At 46.3% G+C, this 21347-nt stretch overlaps 2 protein-coding genes across 4 annotated transcripts in view; one reads left to right on the top strand and one right to left on the bottom strand.

The window, feature by feature from the left end:
* Window positions 1–21347, top strand: part of commd4 (COMM domain containing 4) — a 126333-nt gene that overhangs the window by 27983 nt on the left and 77003 nt on the right. The window lies entirely within an intron of this gene.
* LOC129713657 (mucin-2-like) overlaps window positions 598–21347 on the bottom strand; it is a gene marked incomplete at its 5' end in the record, with an annotated part of 29530 nt that continues 8780 nt past the window's right edge. The window contains 11 exons of the mRNA XM_055662884.1: window positions 598–3633; window positions 4714–4803; window positions 6106–6320; window positions 8566–8711; window positions 10897–10955; window positions 12541–12665; window positions 14004–14149; window positions 15450–15514; window positions 15634–15767; window positions 16779–16933; window positions 18541–18599. Of these exons, the coding sequence (XP_055518859.1) occupies window positions 3610–3633; window positions 4714–4803; window positions 6106–6320; window positions 8566–8711; window positions 10897–10955; window positions 12541–12665; window positions 14004–14149; window positions 15450–15514; window positions 15634–15767; window positions 16779–16933; window positions 18541–18599 (1218 nt within the window). The remainder of the gene's footprint in view (window positions 3634–4713; window positions 4804–6105; window positions 6321–8565; window positions 8712–10896; window positions 10956–12540; window positions 12666–14003; window positions 14150–15449; window positions 15515–15633; window positions 15768–16778; window positions 16934–18540; window positions 18600–21347) is intronic.

The following is a 21347-nucleotide window of genomic DNA, read 5'->3' as shown; positions in this document are numbered from 1 at the left end:
TGGGATCTCCGTGCTTGCAGTGGGCCTGGGGGCCGGTGTCCCGTTGGTCCTGACGTCTCCGGTGATTGGCACTGGCTCCAACGTGAAGACAGTGCAAAGCCCTCGCGCCGGTGCAATGAGCGGGGAGCTGGAGAGGGGAGGGAAGGGGTCACACACATGGCCGGGAAGCAGAGGGGTGTAGGTGGGGTGAAACTGAAGGGAGCGACAATCTACTGCTGCCTGCCCGCTGAGTTAAAACGTTCCCACGCAAGACTCACGATACACTGTGTATCGTGAGTCTACCGTGGGAACTTTATAACTCAGCAGGCAGGCAGCAGCATATTGTCAATTATTAACCCTCCCACGCAATATACCCTCACCTTCTCTTTTATGAATGGGGATTTAGTTCCCCTTTCTTCGAGGATCGACCGGAGGTTCCGCTGTCACCTCTGCGGGCCGCCCTCGGTGAACGTTTTCAAGGACCTTTATTCAAGGACTGAAAAAATGTCCGCTATTCGGAGGTTTTCGTTATTTGGATCTTCGGATAAAAGGTTGTGCACCTGTATTACATAACTTGATCTCGTTTGTTTAAATGACGCAAAAATAAGAACCAAAGAATTGTTCTGATTTGTAAGAAATATTTATTTAATATTATAATACATTTGCAACAACAAAGAATACAAGGTCAGTAAAATATATCTTTGCATTATGTTTGTTGCAACCATCAACATGCTCCATCCATTGCACGAGCATTTTTGTAAAGAAAACTTGGCACAATTAAGTTATTTCAGTGCTTAACAGTAAGAATAGTCAATAAATAATCCCTTAAAATTGATTAAAATGTAGCATCCCTGCAAGGTAAGGTAGCTTACGACGCTATATTCCCAATGTAGTTACAGGAACCAAAGAACTGGAGTAACTCAGCGGGCCAGGCAGCATCTCTGGAGAAGTGTAGATGGGGCATGTTGGTCGGCGTGGGCAAGTTGGGCCGAATGGCCTGTTTCCACCTTGTATGGACCCTAGAACATGGATAGGTGACATTCCAACAAGGGACCCGACCCAAAACATCACCTATCCATGTCCTCCATAGATGCTGCCTGACCCGCTGAGTTACTCAGCACTTTGTTTCCTCTTGGGTAAACCAGCGTCTACAGTTCCTTGTTCTTACATTCTGTACTTAGAAACAATAGGAGTGGTGATGTACACTGGGACTGCCTTCGTGAAAAAGGTCATGTTATTTTAGTGGCTTTACTTCCCCTTCAGGAAACTTCAAAGCAATTGGGAAGCCATGAAATAGTGAGCAGCAGTTGCCCTGGCCACGATCAGATAACACAAGCCTGAGAGGGGGTATAAATATTGTCTAAGCACACACAGGGGAATTTCCACCACTGTTTGAGTAGCGTGAAGTTGCCAGAATGTTGTATTCACATTCTTCCCCCGTGAGGTTTGGGCCAATTAATGTCATGGTAAATATGTTGTCATGTAGCTGACAGCTCTGATAAAGGAGAGGTTGAATTTTAACTATAGCTACCTCTGGGCAATAGTTCCAGTGGGATTCTTTAGGGATCGGACCCAAGGCTGTTTTGTGTGTTATCAAGTGAAGTTGACTTGCCCGACAGGAATAATATTAGCCACTCCTGTCATCGATCTATTCCTGAGAATTGGTTCCGGCTACAGGAGGATTTAACACGTAAAGTGCAGGTTTTGAGATGATTTTTATTTTTCAAGAAGTCTTCTGGTTACAAAACTAACTTCAAGCTCCCTAAACGCCAGGGATCAGTATACATTTGCAACCAGAGGTGAACAGCTTATGTAATGTAGTGGCTACAAATCACGCACTCTTGCACGCAGGCTGAGAGCCCTGATCCAGCCCCGAACACACGGTTTACAAATCAAAACAGTCTGGAATCCTTCTGGCTTTAACAGTGAGATTCAATAAAATCAGCATCGCAAACAAGGCAAGGGCGATTTGCTTTATGCTTCCATTGGCAACATGCCTTAGTTTGAGCTGCGTTGTCCGATACAGTTAGTGGAATGTAGTGAAAAGATGCAAAATTATAAAACATAAATTAAATCCTTACATGTCTACAATCTATAATGTAAACTAAATATTCATCGCTAAACCGCGAACGATTTTTATTAAAAAGTCATAAGGTCTCCTCATAACCTCTAACAAGCTGCAGGTTAATGGTGTATGTGCCTCGTATCATTGGCATGTCCACCTTGGTTATCTGAGCCTTGAGGTCCTGTTGTGGAGGTGACCGGCACGTGGACTCTGACACACAATGGTTCAAACTCTTCGCTGCATGAATGGACAGTGTCCCCTGCAGTGGATCATAGCACAAGAATGCGATCGCATTCTACAATTGCATCCCAGCGTCCTGTTCTTGCCATCGTTGCCACTGGCTCACACAATGTTACAGCGGGACAGTGTATCCTTATAAATAATGTTTCTCCCTACACACAGGAGCTGACGGGCAGTTTTGAGGATCAAGGTGAAGATGTGTTTTGTAAAGCTACGTAAACAGTGGTCTACACTCTACAGTATGTCCCATGTAGAGAAGATTCTCATTAAAACAAGTACCCAGCATCAGAGCTCAAGATCTGCCTAGATCTGCCTCTGATTAACGACATTGACATTGATGTGGCTTCCATCCTGTATGCTGAGATGTCCACCATCGAGCCTCCCAGCAAGAAGCAACAGCAGTCTGAAGAAGGGTTTCGATCCATTCCTTCTCTCCAGAGATGCTGCTTGTCCCGCTGAGTTATTTTTTGTCTATCTTTAGCACCAAGACAATGAGGTTGCAAGCCAGGGCTACGTACAACTTTAATCCACCTGTACACATCTGAGAAAAGCTCGGTTGTGTTTCTGATCTCAAGTTGCCCTTTAGCTTCTGTGTTACCTGAAAACTAACCAGTACTGGGGCAACACCTAGCAAACCCCCAGCAAAACTGGTGACGGTAAATTTGGTGGTGGGCAGACTTACTGCCGGTCACAGTATGCGTTTTGGCTCTTTGCCAAGGACGTAAGCAATAAATCCCACCACCACTCACTGAAGTGCACAAACTCCTGATTCTCATTTCATCTCGATGCTCGCTACCCTGTTTATCTTCATGCTTGTTTCACTTAGCCTTCCAGTAAATAAAACAGCAGATGCCAGTGTACACTTGCACTCAAATAAAATTCCATTCATTCAGTGCAGGTCAATGTTTGTCCAGGGCATAGCTTTGGAGATGCCTGCAAGCCAGTGAGCTTTCACACGCCACGGGACTATCAACAATTTGGCAGGAAGCTGATTTGGGCCAACATGTGTAATATACTAGCCAGTGAAAATACTTTACAAACATATATAAATTTAACACAAACCTCCCATCAAAAACAAATTCTGGACACACAACATCCATACAACATGACAATATGTATATTTTTCATTATAAAGGAAAACCTGGTAACTACCACTTTATAGATTTGATTTGAAAGAGTTAGCATGATGATACCTTGGTCCATTAGGTTACACATGCATTGGTTTGGTTGGGTTATTAGAAACGTACTCCGGTCAATATTCCTCTTGTGTATTCTTCAAAATCCATGTCAGCTTTTCCCTCTGAATCCAAAGTTCTGGTGTCTCGTCAGTTGAAGTTGTACGATCGCCCCTAACATGGGAACAGATGAAGCAACATTATACAGCAGCCATCAATACATTCTGCTGGAGAGAGCTCGGAGAAGATTTACAAGGGTGTTGCCAGGACTCGAGGGGCCAGAGACTGGGCAGGCTAGGACTTTATTCCTTGGAGCACAGGAGGCTGAAGGGTGATTTTACAGTGTGTAAAATCACGAGGGGAAATTGATGGGGATGAATGCAGTCTTTTACTCAGAGTAGGGGGATCAGGAACCATAAGTTGATCTTGCAAGTGCAAGATTTAATAGGAACCAGTGTGCAGTGCTGAACTACTATGGAGCAGCTGGGCTTGTACACTCTGGAGTTTAGAAGGATGAGAGGATATCTCATTGAAACATATAAGATTGTTAAGGGCTTGGACGTGCTAGAGGCAGGAAACATGTTGGGGGAGTCCAGAACCAGGGGCCACTGTTTAAGAATAAGGAGTAAGCCATTTAGAACGGAGACAAGGAAACACTTTTTCTCACAGAGAGTGGTGAGTCTGTGGAATTCGCTGCATCAGAGGGCGGTGGAGGCAGGTTCTCTGGATGCTTTCAAGAGAGAGCTAGATAGGGCTCTTAAAAATAGCGGAGTCAGTGGATATAGGGAGAAGGCAGGAACGGGGTACTGATTGGGGATGATCAGCCATGATCACATTGAATGGCGGTGCTGTCTCGAAGGGCCAAATGGCCTCTACTCCTGCACCTATTGTGTATCGTCTACTATCTACCTCGTTGGTGACCCTCAGACTATCCTTGATCGGACTTTGCTGCTTTACCTTACACTAAACGTTATTCCCTGACCATGTGTCTGTAAACTGTGACCGGAACAATTGTAATCATGTATTGTCTCTCCGCTGACTGGTTAGCTTTTCACGTGACAATAAACTAAACTGAACTGGAAAAATTGTGGAGTGCAGGACAGGATCGAACACAGGTTTGTGGAACTGTGAGGCAGCAGCTCTACCCGCTGCGGCACTGTGCTTCTTACGTACAAAGGACTGTCGGGCGGCTTTAGTTACAGTCGGACACTTTGTCATTCTGGCGCTAGCATGTTGTGTAGGGATGGCACTTACCCCAAACATTGGAAGTCGCAAGTCTAAATTATCAGGGGATTCCAACTGGAAGGCATTTGTCATTTTGGACCAATAACCGCTCTTAATACACTGCAGAAAAAAACCCAAGAGGAGGCATATTAGACTTTATCCAGGTTCTCTCATTCCCCTTTTCTCTTGTTTCTCTATTTTTACTCTAAACTAGGTTTGGCCCTGTTTCAAAATTTGCTATACCGGTTACTAAACACTTCAACTCCCCCTCCCATTCCAACACCGACCTTTCTATCCTGGGTCTCCTCCGCTGTCAGAGTGAGGCCCAGCACAAATTGGAGGAACAGCGCCTCATATTTCACTTGGGCAGCTCACACCCCAGCGGTATGAACATTGACTTCCCTAACTTCATGTAGGCCTTGCTTTCTCTCTGTTTCTCTCTCTCCATCCCTCCCCCCTCCCTGTCTGACCATCTCCGACTACATTTTATCTCTGTTTGCTTAGCTGTCACCTTCTCCCAGCGAACACTGATCTATTCTACATCTCTCTTGATCTCCATCCCCTTTGTCCTATTTTCACACCTTACACTTCCTTATCTATGTATCTCCCTCTCCCCTGACATCAGTCTGAAGAAGGGTCTCCACCCGAAACGTCACCCATTCCATCCAGAGTTGCTGCCTGTCCCACTGAGTTACTCCAGCATTTAGTGTCTATCTCGACTTTATCATGGATCTATACACTGTGGACGGCTCGATTGTAATCATGTATTGTCTTTCCGCTGACTGGTTAGCACGCAACAGAAGCTTTTCACAGTACCCCGGTACACGTGACAATAAACAAAATAGTCTAAAGACCTTATTTTTAGAGATGCAGCGTGGAAACAAGCTCTTGGGCCATCGAGTCCGCGCTGCCCACGTATAAACATGGACACTAGCACTATCCTACACACTAGGGCCAATTAACCTCCAAACCCGCACATCTTTGGAGTGTGGGTGGATGCTGCAGCACCCGGAGAAACCCATGGGGTCACAAACTCCGTGCAGAACCAGGATCGAACCCAGCGCGGGTCTCTGGCGCTGTGAGGCAGCAACTCTACCGCTGCGCCACCGTGCTTTGTTCTCTGGGTTTATGTCAGCGCCCGGGTGGTACGTGCTGCCCACGGGCGCCCTGGGGGATTTCCGGAACCGCTGGGGGGTGAGGGTGGGATGTGTCCTCAATGAGGAGGGGGAGTGATTTCATATTTAAGGATAACTGCTTCGATTTTGTATAATGGCAGTGGGTTTGTTTGTAAGTTTGCACTGTATTTCTGTGAGTAGTTGGTTAAAATTATCTTTGTTAATTAAAAAAAAAAACGGTGCTTAGTTGATGATTAAAGAGGCGCGGTGATTACGGTTTTGGCCGTTGGCCGGCGTGTGAACTCACCAGGACAATAGCGATGATCGTGGCGAAGAGCGCAAGGATACACATGACGATGATGGCAATAGCAAAACTTGGGAACGGTTGTGGTGGAATCTGGTTGACCGTCTGACCGGGCGTGGTTGGCGTGGTTGGCATGATTGGCGTGGTTGGCATGATTGGCGGGGTTGTCATGGTAACCGCGGTAGTCCTTCCCGTCGTGGTTGTTGGCACAGTAGTCGCTGTTAACGACACAAAACATCTCATGTAACGCGAGGTCAGGCATTTGGCAGGCGCACAGAAGCAAAGGAACAGCAGGTGCTTGTTTACAAAGGAAAAAGAAAAGACGCAAAGTGCTGGAGCAACAGTTTGGGCGGCGCGGCGGTGCAGCGCCAGAGACCCAGGTTCGATCCTGACTACGGGCGCTGTCAGTACGGAGTTTGCACGTTCTCCCCGTGACAGCGTGGGTTTTCTCCGGGTGCTCCGGTTTCCTCCCACACTCCAAAGTCGTGCGGGTTTGTAGGTTAATTGTCCCCGGGGTGTGGGCTAGAACTAGTGTGCGGGCGGGTGATCATTGGCCGGCCTGGACCCGATGGGCCGAAGGGCCTGTTTCCACACAGTATCCCTGGAAATCACGAGGATACGTGCTATTTTGGATGGGGACCTTTCTTCAGAGTGATTTTACGGGGGGGGGGGGGGGGGGGAAGGGAGGATGGTCAGGACAAAGGGGGGGAGGGGGGAGTTGATAGGCAGATAGGTGAAACAAAGGCCAGATATGAAAAGACAAGTTGTGAGACAAAAGAATGAGAAATATCTTCCGTTGTTTTTCATCTCCGGCTTCCAGTTGCCTGATAAAAAACTGTCTCCGATTCTGGAGGGTGTGAGCATGCAAACGCACATCTCCAGATTCAAGGAGTTTCTTCCCAGCTGTTATCAGACAACTGGACCATCCTACCACAACCAGAGAGCAGTCCTGAACTACTATCTACCTCATTGGTGACCCTCGGACTATATCTTTGATTGGACTTCACTGGCTTTACCTTGCACTAAACGTTATTCCCTTATCATGCATCTGTACACTGCAGACGGTTCGATTGTAATCATGTACTGTATTTCCGCTGCAACAGAAGCTTTTCACTGTACCTCGTTACACGTGACAATAGAATAAAGGGGGGGGTCATTTATGACTGAGATGAGAAAAAACTTTTTCACCCAGAGAGTTGTGAATTTATGGAATTCCCTGCCACAGAGGGCAGTGGAGGCCAAGTCACTGGATGGGTTTAAGAGAGAGTTAAGAGAGAGTTCTAGGGGCTAGTGGAGTCAAGGGATATGGGGAGAAGGCAGGCACGGGTTATTGATTGGGGACGATCAGCCATGATCACAATGAATGGCGGTGCAGGCTCGAAGGACCGAATGGCCTCTTCCTGCACCTATTTTCTATGTTTCTATGTTTAATAAACTAAACTGAGCTTTTGTCAAAAGGCAAGCAAATAGGAGCAGGGAGGAGAATTAAAGAAACAGGTGGCTTGACTTCTCAGCCACTTCCATTGTTTCTCCTGTCCAAACAATCTCATACATCAGTTTCAAAATCGGGACAAGTAGGCAGAGCAAGCAGTAAGTGTGTTACACCCATTCAGCTAGTTGATCTACAGTCCTGCAGCTTAAACAGCGCATGCCAGAGATGTTTTCTTCTTTGAAGAATTATACCATAGAAACATAAAAACTGAGAAACATAGGCAATAGGTGTAGCAGTAGGCCATTCGGCCCTTCGAGCCTGCACTGCCATTCAATATGATCATAGCTGATCATCCAAAATCAGTACCCCGTTCCTGCTTTTTCCATATATCCTTTGATTCCATTAGCCCCAAGAGCTAGATCTAACTCCCACTTAAAAACATCCAATGAATCGGCCTCCACTGCCTTCTGTGGCGGAGAATTCCACAGATTCACAATTCTCTGGGTGAAAAGGTTTTTTCCCCATCTCAGTCCTAAATGGCTGCCCCCTTATTCTTAAACTGTGACCCCCTGGTTCTGGACTTCCCCAACACCGGGAATATTTTCCTGCATCTAACCTGTCCAATCCCTTAAGAATGTTATATGTTTCTATAAGATCCCATCTCATCCTTTGAAATTCCAGTGAATACAAGCCCAGTTGATCCATTCTAGAAACATAGAAACATAGAAAATAGGTGCAGGAGTAGGCCATTGGGCCCTTCGAGCCTGCACCGCCATTCAATATGATCATGGCTGATCATCCAACTCAGTATCCCATCCCTGCCTTTTCTCCATTCCCCCTGATCAATTTAGCCACAAGGGCCACATCTAACTCCCTCTTAAATATAGCCAATGAACTGGCCTTCTGTGGTAGAGAATTCCAGAGATTCACCACTCTCTGTGTGAAAAAAAATTATTTCATCATTTGTCAGTCCCGCCATCCTGGGAATGAACCTACGCTGCACTTGCTCAATAGCACGAATAGCAACGTACTTGTGTTGGTAAGGGCGTTGGCATCCAAGCGTAGACCCCTCCTGGCAAACGCATCAGCGTTATTGGCCAGTGCTTGGGCTGCAGCGGCTGGTGTTATAGTGCCTCTTTCCGCGGTGATAGTTGTGTCGCTCAAAACTGACCCACGCCTACATCGATAGAAACAGAACCAAAAATAAGCGTTGACATGACATCGAATTGTTCAATATCAATACAAATCAATTAATATTCAGCGTTAAATCAATGAAGTGTTTGTCGGCACTGGGCCTGTACTTGCTGGAGTTCAGAAGAATGAGGGGTGGACCTCATTAAAACGTACAGAATAGTGAAAGCCCTGGATAGAGTGGATGTGGAGAGGATATGTCCATTAGTGGGAGAGTCTAGGACCGAAGATCACAGCCTTAGAATTAAAGGACTTCCTTTTGGAAGGAGATGAGGAGGAATTTCTTTAATCAGAGCGTGATGAATCTGTGGAAATTTTCAACATGTTGAAAATCCAGCGGCGACCAGAACAAGGTACGACTCTTTGGGCGACTACTTACGACCGTACAGGCTTCACCCCGCGACGTGTCGCCTGTACGGTCGTGAGTCGTCTCCTCAGTCGTCCAAAGGTCTTTCTGGTCGCCGCTGGATTTTCAACATGCTGAACATTTTCACCGACCTGCAACAACATATGACAGGTGCCGGGAGTCGCCGAATCGTGTAAGTGGGACGGGCCCATTGGGTGACGATACTTATTCTTACAAACCTCCAACCTCAAAGGTTATCTCCAGCTCAGTTGGAGGAACTGTTGTCCCTTTACCTCCCCCCTCAACTCCTTTCAGGGACCCAAGCAATCGTTCCAGGTGCGACAGAGGTTTACCTGCATCTCTTCCAACCTCATCTATTGCGTCCGCTGCTCTAGATGTCAGCAGATCTATATCGGTGAGACCAAGCGGAGGTTGGGCGATCCTTTCGCCGAACACCTCCGCTCGGTCCGCAATAACCTAGCTGACCTCCCGGTGGCTCAGCACTTCAACTCCCCCTCCCACTCCGCCTCTGACCTCTCTGTCCTGGGTCTCCTCCATGGCCACAGCGAGCAGCACCGGAAATTGGAGGAACAGCACCTCATATTCCGTTTGGGGAGTCTGCACCCCGGGGGCATGAACATCGACTTCTCCCAATTCTGTTAGTCCTTGCTGTCTCCTCCCCTTCCTCAGCTCCCCTGCTGTCTCCTCCCCCCCTCCAGCCTTCCGGCTACTCCTCCTTTTCCCTTTCTTGTCCCCACCCACCCCCACCCCTGATCAGTCTGAAGAAGGGTTTCGGCCCGAAACGTTGCCTATTTCCTTCGCTCCATAGATGCTGCTGCACCCGCTGAGTTTCTCCAGCTTTTCTGTGTAACCCTTATCTCCAGCTCATCTTTGCACACACCCCCTCTCTCCCAACCCCCCATTCATCCTGGGATATTGACCTATCCAGGTACATTTTGTCCCCTCTACACCTGGCCACCCATAACAGGAACAAAAGCTTTAGGAAGCCAATTAAAATTCATCTTCCAAATAACAAGGAACGGTGGTGAACAGAGATAGGAAGGTCATCGGTGCTTGAAGCAGAATTAGGCCATTCAGCCCATCAAGTCTATTCAGCCCTCCTAATAGATAAATCGGACCAATTCATCACTACATATGGTGCAACACAATTGTAAAAGCTAACTGTTTCAGGACTGGACGAGGGATGGTGAAGATTATAAACTATGATCTCTGCTTTCTGTATTATTCTCTTTTTCCTATTGTCTTTTCTTCAACTTTCTTCATTCATTCTTCTTATTAGTTCTTTTCCACACACTATATATCTCACGCCTTTCTATCCTTTACTATCTAATTTATTTTTCTTATTCTTGTAGTTCTTTATTATACCAAAAAAAAATAAGAAGCTGTACATGAAATGTATTATGAAAATATATATTAGGCACTTTGGTGCCATACAATTGTACTTACTTCTAATAAAATAAAATATTTTTAAAACAAAGTCTATTCAGCCATTCAATCGTGGCTGATCTATCTCCCCCTCCTAACCCCATTCTCCTGCCTTCTCCCCGTAACTTCCGACACCCGTTAAGACAGATACAAAATGCTGGAGTAACTCAGCAGGACGGGCAGCATCTCTGGAGAGAAGGAATGGGTGACGTTTCGTGTCGAGACCCTTCTTCCAGCAGTTGAGGTTTCATAGATGCTGCCTCACCCACTGAGTTTCCCCAGCATTTTTATCTACCTTCGATTTTTTCCAGCATCTGCACTTCCTTCTTAAGCACCTGAACCACACTTTCATTGAGTGACGGAGGAGCGTGGTACTTACGCAAATCCATTAACTACGATATCGGTGAAGTTGGGATTATTTCTGAAGATATCGTTCACCTAGAACACAAAAGCACATGTTTTAACACAAGCGGGGAGCTGTGAGCGAGTAAAACAGTCTTGTACTTCACATTCAACAGAAGGTCACCATTCTATCACCATTTCAGGCATAAAAAGGAGTGAATATGCAGGGAATGGAGGGATATGCATCATGTTTCGTCGATCTTGGCCTCATGTACGGCACAGACATGACGGGCTGAAGGGCCTGTTCTTGTGCAGTACTGATCCATGTTCCAGTACAGTGGTGGCAACAACAACAATCTTTTTGACTCCCATTAAGAATAATAGACGGAGGAAAATAACATGGGATCCACCAATAAAATGGTTATAATATCACCTCCTGTCAGTGGCCCAAGGGTAGACGTTTTACTGCGATCGCAAGCAACTGCAGATGCTGGTGTACACCGAAGAAAAACACAAAGTACTGGAGTAACTCAGCAGGTCAGGCAGCATCTATGGAGAACATGGATAGGTGACGTTTCACAGAGTGCTGGAGTAACTCAGCGGGTCAGGCAGCATCTATGGAGCTAAGGAAATAGGCAACGTTTCGGGCCGAAACCGTAAGGGTTTCGGCCCAAAAGAACGGATAGGTGACGTTTTCCAGAGTGCTGGATTTCAGCCCGAAACGTTAGCCTATTTCCTTCGAAACCCGTAGATGCTTTCGGCCCCAAACTCAGCGGGTTCCAGGCAGCATTTCGGCCCGAAACGTGGATAGGTGACGTTTCCATAGAGTGCTGCACCATAACTCAGCGGGTCAGGCAGCGTCTCTGGAGAACATGGATAGTTGACGTTTCACAGGGTGCTGGAGTAGCTCAGCGGGTCAGGCAGCATCTCTGGCGAACATGGATAGGTGACGTTTCACAGAGTGCTGGAGTAACTCAGCAGGTCAGGCAGCGTCTCTGGAGAACATGGATAGGTGACGTTTTGAGTCAGGACCCTTCTTCAGACCGATTGTGGGGGTGGGGGGGGGGGGGGGGGGGGGGGGGGGGAAGAAAGCTGGGGTAGAGAGGGGGTAGGAGCTGGATGACAGAGGAATGGCCAATCATAGGTGAACTCAGGTGAGGCTACCTGACAGGCAGATTGTTAGATAAATACCAGAGGTGAAAAGACCGGTGTGAGTCTAAAAGGATAAAGACCTTGCGAATTGTTAAACGAGGGGGTTGTAAATTGTGTGTCCATTGTGGTACATTTGTGGGGGGGGGGGGGTTGGTGCAACGCCAGCCAGGTTTCATGGGGAGCGGGGGGAGGGGGAGAGGAATATATCCACGTTGGGGTCAAGGGAAGAGCATTCACGTTGATCGTGTGTCCACTGCCACGCACAAGAAACGACAAGATAGACACCATTGTGTGCAGATGCAGAGAAATTTGTGCAGATCAACCTCTAACCCTGTGTGTGGACTCAATTAGAAGAAGAATTCCACGTTTTTGTGATAGTTCTCACCTCGCAGAATTGGACGTGCAATAAACCATCTTAAATAAGCTTAGCGCCAAACCACAACCAGAAACATCATTCATAAAATATCTCACAGCTCTAGAAAGTTAGCTGTATCTTCACACAGCACCTCGGTCCAAATGGAGTACATACCACTTCTGTTATGGTGGCGCTGAGGTTTCTGAACCTGTTGGTTCCTCTCATGTCGAGGTCGGTTGTGAAGTTTAGATTGGTGAAGCGAAGTTGCAGTGGGAATCTGTCAGTGACAAGGCTCATACCTGTGGGAGGAGGAACAACAAGATGTCAAGGCCACACTGAAGGTACACACAAGAAGCCAGAGTTGCTCAGCGGGACAGGCAGCGTCTCTGGAGACAAGGAATGGGCCGAGACCCTTCTTCAGAAGTCAAGTGTCAAGTCCACACGTCCATCACAGAGTAACACGACACAGAAACAGGCCCCTCGGCCCAACTTGCCCACGCCGACCAACATGCCCCATCTACACTAGACCTTTGGCCCATATCATAGAAACATAGAAAATAGGTGCAGGAGGAGGCCATTCGGCCCTCGAGCCTGCACTGCCATTCAACATGATCATGGCCGAACATCCTAAATCAGTACCCCGTTCCTGCTTTCTCACCATATCCTTTGATTCCTTCAGCCCTAAGAGCTAACTCTCTCTTGAAAACATCCGGTGAATTGGCCTCCGCTGCCTTCTGTGGCAGAGAATTCCACAGATTCACAACATCCTGGTGAATTTCCCGATACAGCTCTTTGCCCGGACTGTTGGGCGAAGCGGGAACAATCAAGGACCCAGCGGGCCTTGTGCTGTGCGGGGAAGCAGTCAAGCCTGTCCCTGCTCATCCCCCAAAGGCCAGAGACCAGAGAGGAGAGAGGCAGCGATGATGGACGTGAGGAGCGAGGCCGGTGGGAGACTGACCCGGGGTCTGGCCTTCCGCGTTCCCAAGGTCGGCTGCGGGAGGCCAGAACGCTGGTCGATCCAGACGAAGACTGGAGGCCCTGCAGAAGCCTGGGGCTCCCCTAGATCGGCCACCGCTCCGGGAGACCTAGACCATGGACTGGACTTTGGAAATGCCACCAAAACCTGGGGCCTCTTGCATGCGGAACTTGTTCCGTACACTTTACAACTCATTAGTACTGGTGACAGGGGTTATGGGGAGAAGGCAGGAGAATGGGGTTAGGAGGGAGAGATGATTGAATGGCGAAGTAGACTTGATGGGCCGAATGGCCTAATACTGCTCATATCACATGAAATGAATCAGGTATTGTGCATAGATATGGCAACACTTTAGTGAATTCCATGCAACCATGTGACCATTGTGTTGGATGGAACTGCAGGTGCTGGTTTATCATTGACTATTGATCCATTTATTTACACAAGGCGGGACATTGAGTCTTCATAGTCTCCACCCTACCATAGTTACCCAACCAGACGCAACTACATTTAAGTCAGCTCCTCATCTCCAAGAACCCTTCTTTGCTTAAGTCCACCCTCCACTTACCTCCGGTTTAAGTTCCGTTTTGGAATGTTTTTAGAGGACCAGGAAACCTAGAAGCATAATATGCCGAGGGTAACAGCTGTTCACCAGGGGGCTTACCGTTCACGATAATACTGGAGATGACGATATCAAAGCCCGAGTCACTGACATTTTGACTGAGTAACATAAGCAGCATTTGCGGATTCGCAATGGCGGTGGTGTTGATTTGCACGTTTGTAGATACTTGCACCATTGTTGAATCATTGCTACAAAAATAAACACAGCCACACAATTCAGACGTTTGACACAAGAGCCGAATCATTGACTTTCCGCTGACATTCTTGTATCATAAGGCGCTAAGTGATAGCAGCAGAATTAGGCCATTCAGCCCATCAAGTCTAATCTCTGCTATCCAATCATGGCTGAAGTATCTCTGCCTCTGGATCCCATTCTCCAGCCTTCTCCCCGTAACCCCCGACACCCGTACTACTCAAGAATCTATCTATCTCTGTCCTAGATATAGACAGGGTATTGAGTTTAAGAGTTAAGAAGCCATGTTGCAGCTTTAAAGGACTTTGGTCTATCTTTATCTGGAGTATGGGGTGCAGCTCCAGATCCCCCATTACAGGAAGGATATGGAGGCTTTGAGCAGGTTTTACAGACTGCTCCCTGAATTGAATGCTATTAACCATAAGGAGATTTTGAACAAACCTGGATTATTTGAAACATATAAGATTGTTAAGGGCTTGGACACACTAGAGGCAAGAAACATGTTCCCGATGTTGGGGGAGTCCAGAACCAGGGGCCACACACAGTTTAAGATTAAGGAGTGAGCCATTTAGAACGAAGACAAGGAAACACTTTTTCTCACAGAGAGTGGTGAGTCTGTGGAATTCTCTACCTCAGAGGGCGGTGGAGGCCGGTTCTCTGGATGCTTTCAAGAGAGAGCTAGATAGGGCTCTTAAAAATAGCGGAGCCAGGGGATATGGGGAGAAGGCAGGAACGGGGTACTGATTGGGGATGATCAGCCATGATCACATTGAATGGCGGTGCTGGCTCGAAGGGCCGAATGGTCTACTCCTGCACCTGTTGTCTATTGTCTATTTTTCCCAGTACCAGAGGTTGAGTGGGGGGGGGGGGGGGGGTATCTGAAGAAAGTATATAAACATTATGAGAGGCGTAGACGGGGTAGATAGTCAGAACCTTTTTCCCAGGGTGGAAAAGTCAAGGTCTAGAGGATAGACACAAAATGCTGGAGTAACCCAGCGGGACAGGCAGCATCTCTGGAGAGAAAGAATAGGTGACGTTTTGGGTTGACACCCTTCTTAGATACACATGCGGATGTGCAGGGAATGGTGGGATGAGGATCACAGGAGATTAGTTTAACTTGGCACCATGGACGGCACGGGCTTTGTGGGCTGAAGGGCCTGATCCTGTTCGGTGGTGTTCGATGGTATTGCTCAAGAGGCAGCACTGTGACATTACGGTGAGACTAACCCCCCTACCTCCCCCTCCCCTACACCCCTCCCCTCCCCATGCACAAGGGTCAGGGTTCAGAAGACTTACCTAAACATGACAGTATAATTGGACATGGTACTTGGAAGCAACACAGAGGTCAACACTGGATTAAGCTGTTTGGTGAAAAGAAACAAAAAGGGTGAGTGTTATAAACGTTACACTTGGTCTCAGTTGCGTGAACCTGCATTTGACAAAGTAGACAGACATGTACGCGCGGTGCACTGCGACTTACCCAATTAATCACTGAAGAGCTGAGATCTCCAAACGCAGTGGAACCCATGTTGCTGAGGTCGGTGGTGAAAGCCCTATCTTCTATCACATAGGAAATAGTCAAAGAAATAGGCTCCAAATTGTTCACAGTGGTAGCTGGAGAAGGAAAAAATAGATAAATAAATAAATATCTAGTAAAGCAACTTAATATCATTATATTTTTATGTATATTCTAATATCGTATATATATATTATTATGTCTTCCGACTACTGAGCCTGACCCACTGTGTTTCTATCCCCCAGGGAATCGATGGACAGCATTCCCTCCATTTTGTCGTGTTAAATTTGTTCATTATTCTGATATTTATCTTTTGGACGCCATTCCGACGAAGCACTTTAACTCCCCCACCCATTGCCACACTGGCCTTTCTGTCCTGGGCCTCCTCCATCCCAGCGCAAACTGGAGGAACAGCATCTCATATTTCGCTTGGGCAGCTTACACCCCAGCAGTATGAACATTGACTTCTCCAACTTCAAGTAGCCCTTGCTTTCCCTCTCCCTCCATAGAGCTAGTGTGAGCGGGTGGTCGCTGGTCAGCATGGACTCGGTGGGCCGAAGGGCCTGTGGGCTGCACTAAATCTCTCCATCACCCTGTGACTCACTATAATAGAACATCAAAAATAGAAGTGTCTCAACCCGAAACGTTGCCAATTCCTTCTCTCCACAGATGCTGCCTCACCCGCTGAGTTTCTCCAGCATTTTGTGTCTACCTTTGATTTTACCAGCATCTGCAGTTCTTTCTTAAACATATTACAATGCAAGATATTTTTAATTCATTCACAGGGTGAGAACATTATTAGCATTAAGGGGGAATGTGGGAGAAATTTCCTCGATGGAATCTTTATTTCGGACCCTTTCCCCATTACGAATAACATTGATCAGCCAACTTCAACCTGCTAGTTAGTCAGAGAGTGATACAGTGTGGAAACAGGCCCTTCGGCCCAACTTGCCCACACCGGCCAACATGCCCCATTTATTCTAGTCCCACCTGCCTGCGTTTGGTCCATATCCCTCTGCACCTGCCCTCACCACGTACATCAGTCTTTGCAACAATCAATCATGTAGCTCTTGCGTTGTGAAAGCTGCAGCATGATTTATAACACTTACCACCAGAACGGATGGTTCTTGGAAAAAGTGTAACATTTCCTAACTCTGTGCCGTTGTCTAAATTATTCAGCAATTGTCTCACCACTTCGGACTCAGTGGGCGGGATAGTGTTGTTTTCAAACGCTAGGTTGCAATCTGCGATAATGGATCCTCTCCTAGAAGAGACAAATTCACCTGGTAAAACATGAGCTGCAATATCCACTTTATTTCACATCACATATTGAGAGCTATGTTTAGACAGGAGTTTGGAACAAGTATTGAACTAGTAATAGATGGCCATAGACATACAGCACAGAAACAGGCCCTTCGGCCCAACCCGCCTATGCTGACCAAGATGGCCAATTAGGCTAGTCACATTTGCCAGCATTGGGTCCATATCCCTCTAAACCTTCCCTAAGATAGACACAAAATGCTGGAGTAAAGGTGGAGAAAACGAGATGGGTGATGTTTCTGGTCGAGACTCTTCTTTAGTCTGTAGAAGGGTCTCATCCCAAAACATCACCCATCAATGTTCTCCAGAGATGCTGTTGAGTTACTCCAGCACTTTGTACGCTTTTATGTATTAACCAGCATCTGCAGTTCCTTGTTTCTAAATCCAGATCCAGAACCATCTTAAGCCAAAAGTTCAAAGGACACATAGAAACATAGAAAATAGGTGCAGGAGGTTCGACCCTTCGAGCCAGCACCGCCATTCATTGTGATCATGGCTGATCGTCCCCTACCAATAACCCGTGCCTGCCTTCTCCCATATCCCTTGACTCCACTAGCCCCTAGAGCTCTATCTAACTCTCTCTTAAATCCATCCAGTGACTTGGCCTCCACTGCCCTCTGTGGCAGGGAATTCCACAAATTCACAACTCTCTGGGTGAAAAAGTTTTTTTCTCACCTCAGTCTTAAATGACCTCCCCTTTATTCTAAGACTGTGTGTGGCCCCTGGTTCTGGACTCGCCCAACATTGGGAGCATGTTACTCCAGCTTCCTGTTTATAAAATGCTGAAAGGCGTAGATAGGGTCGACAATATATATTTTCCCCCAGTAATGACAAATACAAGAGGGAAGAGCTTTAAGATGAGAAGGGGGGTGGAGTTTAAAGCAGATATGAGAGGCAGGATTTTTACAGAGAGAGTGGTGGGTGCCTAGAACATACTACATGGGTGGTGGTGGAAGTACAGCAATGTTAGAGGCATTAAGACAGAGACATGTACAGGCTGGGAATAGATGAATAGATACCATGTGGAGGTAATTTGGATGAATGAATGAATAGGTTTATTGGCCAAGTATTCACATACAAGGAATTTGCCTTGGTGCTCCGCCCACAAGTCACAACAGTTAGGAAAGACACATAAAACATTAAACATTAATAATAAAACATTATCCATTAAACATGTGAATTAAATAAAATACCAGAGCAGGATACACAACATCTTGGGCAAAATGGCCTGTGCCAGTGTGTAGGAAGGAACATAAACCCAAGATAGACACAGAAAGCTGGGACAGGCAGCATCTCTGGAGAGAAGGAGTGGGTGACGTTTCGGGTCGAGAACCTTCTTCAGACTGAAAGTCCTGTTCCTGTGTTGTACTCTGTTCAGGGGCATATTTTCTCTTATCAACCTCTGTGTTCTAACGGCAGGACTCCAGCCATTAGTCGGTTCCATGCAGTGGACCAGATTATTTCCTATTCGCACCCCTTTAGGAGGAGGTTAAAATATATTACGTTAATTGACTGCTCACGGTCAAGAGATACAAACTGTTTATTCCTTACCTGAAACTATTGACAGATGCTCGACGGAAATTTGGGGTTTCTCGAAACACATTATTAAGCTGTAAAATAAATACATATATGAAGATTAATTTGAAATCGTTCAATAAATAAACAACAAAACTATGAAATGTTAACCACACTAACATTTTGAGTGGCCATATCACCGACCATCATGTATTGCCTTTCTGCTGACTGGTTAATTAGCTCCCACTGTAAGAGCTAATTCAAGAATTCTCCCAATTTCCCCCTGATTCGAACTCGGAGAATTATGGTAATAGGATCCCGAATCTATTGAACATGGGAAAATGATCACCAATGCATCCACTATTTCTAGAGCCACCTCCCTGAGGACCCTGGGATGCAGGCCATCAGGCCCAGGGGATTTATCATCCTTCAGTCCCATTAGCCTACACAATACTATTTCACGCCTAATGAAAATTTCATTCAGTTCCTCTACTCCCTTAGATCCTCTGTCCTCCAGTACTTCTGGGAGATTGTTTGTGTCTTCCTTAGTGAAGACACATCCGAAGTCCCTGTTCAACTCCTCTGCCATTTCCTTGTTCCCCATAATAATTTCACCCGTGTCAGCCTCCATGGGACCCACATTTGACTTTGTTACTCTTTTCCCCTTAACATATCTAAAGAAGCTTTTACTGTCCTTCTTTATATTCCTGGCCAGCTTCCCCTCGTACTTCATCTTTTCAGCCCGTATTGCCCGTTTTGTTTCCTTCTGTTGCCCTATGAAAGTTTCCCAATCCTCTGGCTTCCGGTTACTCTTTGCTGTGTTAGACATCTTTTCTTTTTGTTTTATTCTATCTCTAACTTCTCTTGTCAGCCACGGTTGCCTCCTACTCCCCTTGGAATCTTTCTTCCTTTTTGGAATGAAACTACCCGAATTATGCCCAGAAATTCCTGCCAATGCTGTTCCACCGTCATTCCTGCATGGATCCCTTTCCAGTCTACCTTGGCCAGCTCCCCTCTCATGCCTTCATAGTCCCCTTTGTTCAACTGCATCACAGACACTTCCAATTTAACCGTTTCCTTCTCAAATTGCAAATTAAAACTAATCATATTATGACCACTACCTCCAAGCGGTTCCTTTACCTCTAGTTCTATTATCAAATCTGGTTCATTGGACAACACTAAATCCAGAATTGCCTTTTCTCTGGTCGGCTCCATTACAAGCTGCTCTAAGAATCCATCTCGGAGGCATTCTACAAACTCTCTTTCTTGGGGTCCTGAACCAACCTGATTTTCCCAGTCTACCTGCATATTGAAATCCCCCATCACCAGTTCTAACGTATAATTTCATAAAAAGAAATAGGATCAACGAGAGATTAATAAATAGATCAACAGAGAATAAGGGAACTTACCCCTCTAATAATATCTGTAGACAAGGATCGGAATGCGGGAGAACTTCGATTTCTTAAACTTGCTGTAAAATTACCAACAGTGCTGAAAGAGAGCGGGACATTAGCTCCACCCGGTGTTGGTGGTTCAGTTACACCTGTAGTTGTTGGTTCAGGTGTAGTTGGTGATTCAGTTGTACCTGTAGTTGTTGGTTCAGGTGTAGTTGGTGGTTCAGTTACACGTGTAGTTGTTGGTTCAGGTGTAGTTGGTGATTCTGTTGTACCTGTAGTTGTTGGTTCAGGTGTAGTTGGTGATTCAGTTGTACCTGTAGTTGTTGGTTCAGGTGTAGTTGGTGATTCAGTTACACCTGTAGTTGTTGGTTCAGGTGTAGTTGGTGATTCAGTTACACCTGTAGTTGTTGGTTCAGGTGTAGTTGGTGATTCAGTTGTACCTGTAGTTGGTGGTCCAGGTGTAGTTGTTGATTCAGTTGTACCTGTAGTTGTTGGTTCAGGTGTAGTTGGTGATTCAGTTGTACCTGTAGTTGTTGGTTCAGGTGTAGTTGGTGATTCAGTTGTACCTGTAGTTGTTGGTCCAGGTGTAGTTGTTGATTCAGTTGTACCTGTAGTTGTTGGTCCAGGTGTAGTTGGTGATTCAGTTGTACCTGTAGTTGTTGGTTCAGGTGTAGTTGGTGATTCAGTTGTGTAGTTGGTGATTCAGTTGTACCTGTAGTTGTTGGTTCAGGTGTAGTTGGTGATTCAGTTGTACCTGTAGTTGTTGGTTCAGGTGTAGTTGGTGATTCTGTTGTACCTGTAGTTGTTGGTCCAGGTGTAGTTGGTGATTCAGTTGTACCTGTAGTCGTTGGTTCAGGTGTAGTTGGTGATTCTGTTGTACCTGTAGTTGTTGGTCCAGGTGGGGTTGTTACCTGTGTTGTGCTGGATGTTGACGCTGTAGCTATTGTTGACGACTGTGTTGTAGGGCCTGTTGTGCTTGGTGGAGGTGAAGCAGTTGAAGTAGCATTGGGGGTTACAACAGCTGCACCAGTGGCATTAGAAGTCATTGAAGTTGCACCTGTTATTGGTGTGGTTGTAGTTGTTGGTTCAGGTGTAGTTGGTGATTGAGTTACACCTGTAGTTGTTGGTTCAGGTGTAGTTGGTGATTCAGTTACACCTGTAGTTGTTGGTTCAGGTGTAGTTGGTGATTCAGTTGTACCTGTAGTTGTTGTTTCAGGTGTAGTTGGTGATTCAGTTGTACCTGTAGTTGTTGGTTCAGGTGTAGTTGGTGATTCTGTTGTACCAGTAGTTGTTGGTTCAGGTGTAGTTGGTGATTCTGTTGTACCTGTAGTTGTTGGTTCAGGTGTAGTTGGTGATTCAGTTGTACCTGTAGTTGTTGTTTCAGGTGTAGTTGGTGATTCAGTTGTACCTGTAGTTGTTGGTTCAGGTGTAGTTGGTGATTCTGTT

Source organism: Leucoraja erinacea, chromosome 36 (genome assembly GCF_028641065.1).
Source record: "Leucoraja erinacea ecotype New England chromosome 36, Leri_hhj_1, whole genome shotgun sequence".
Classification (NCBI taxonomy): Eukaryota; Metazoa; Chordata; class Chondrichthyes; order Rajiformes; family Rajidae; genus Leucoraja; species Leucoraja erinaceus.
The sequence above is the reverse complement of the archived record's forward strand: the minus strand, read 5'-3'. Positions and strand labels throughout refer to the sequence as shown.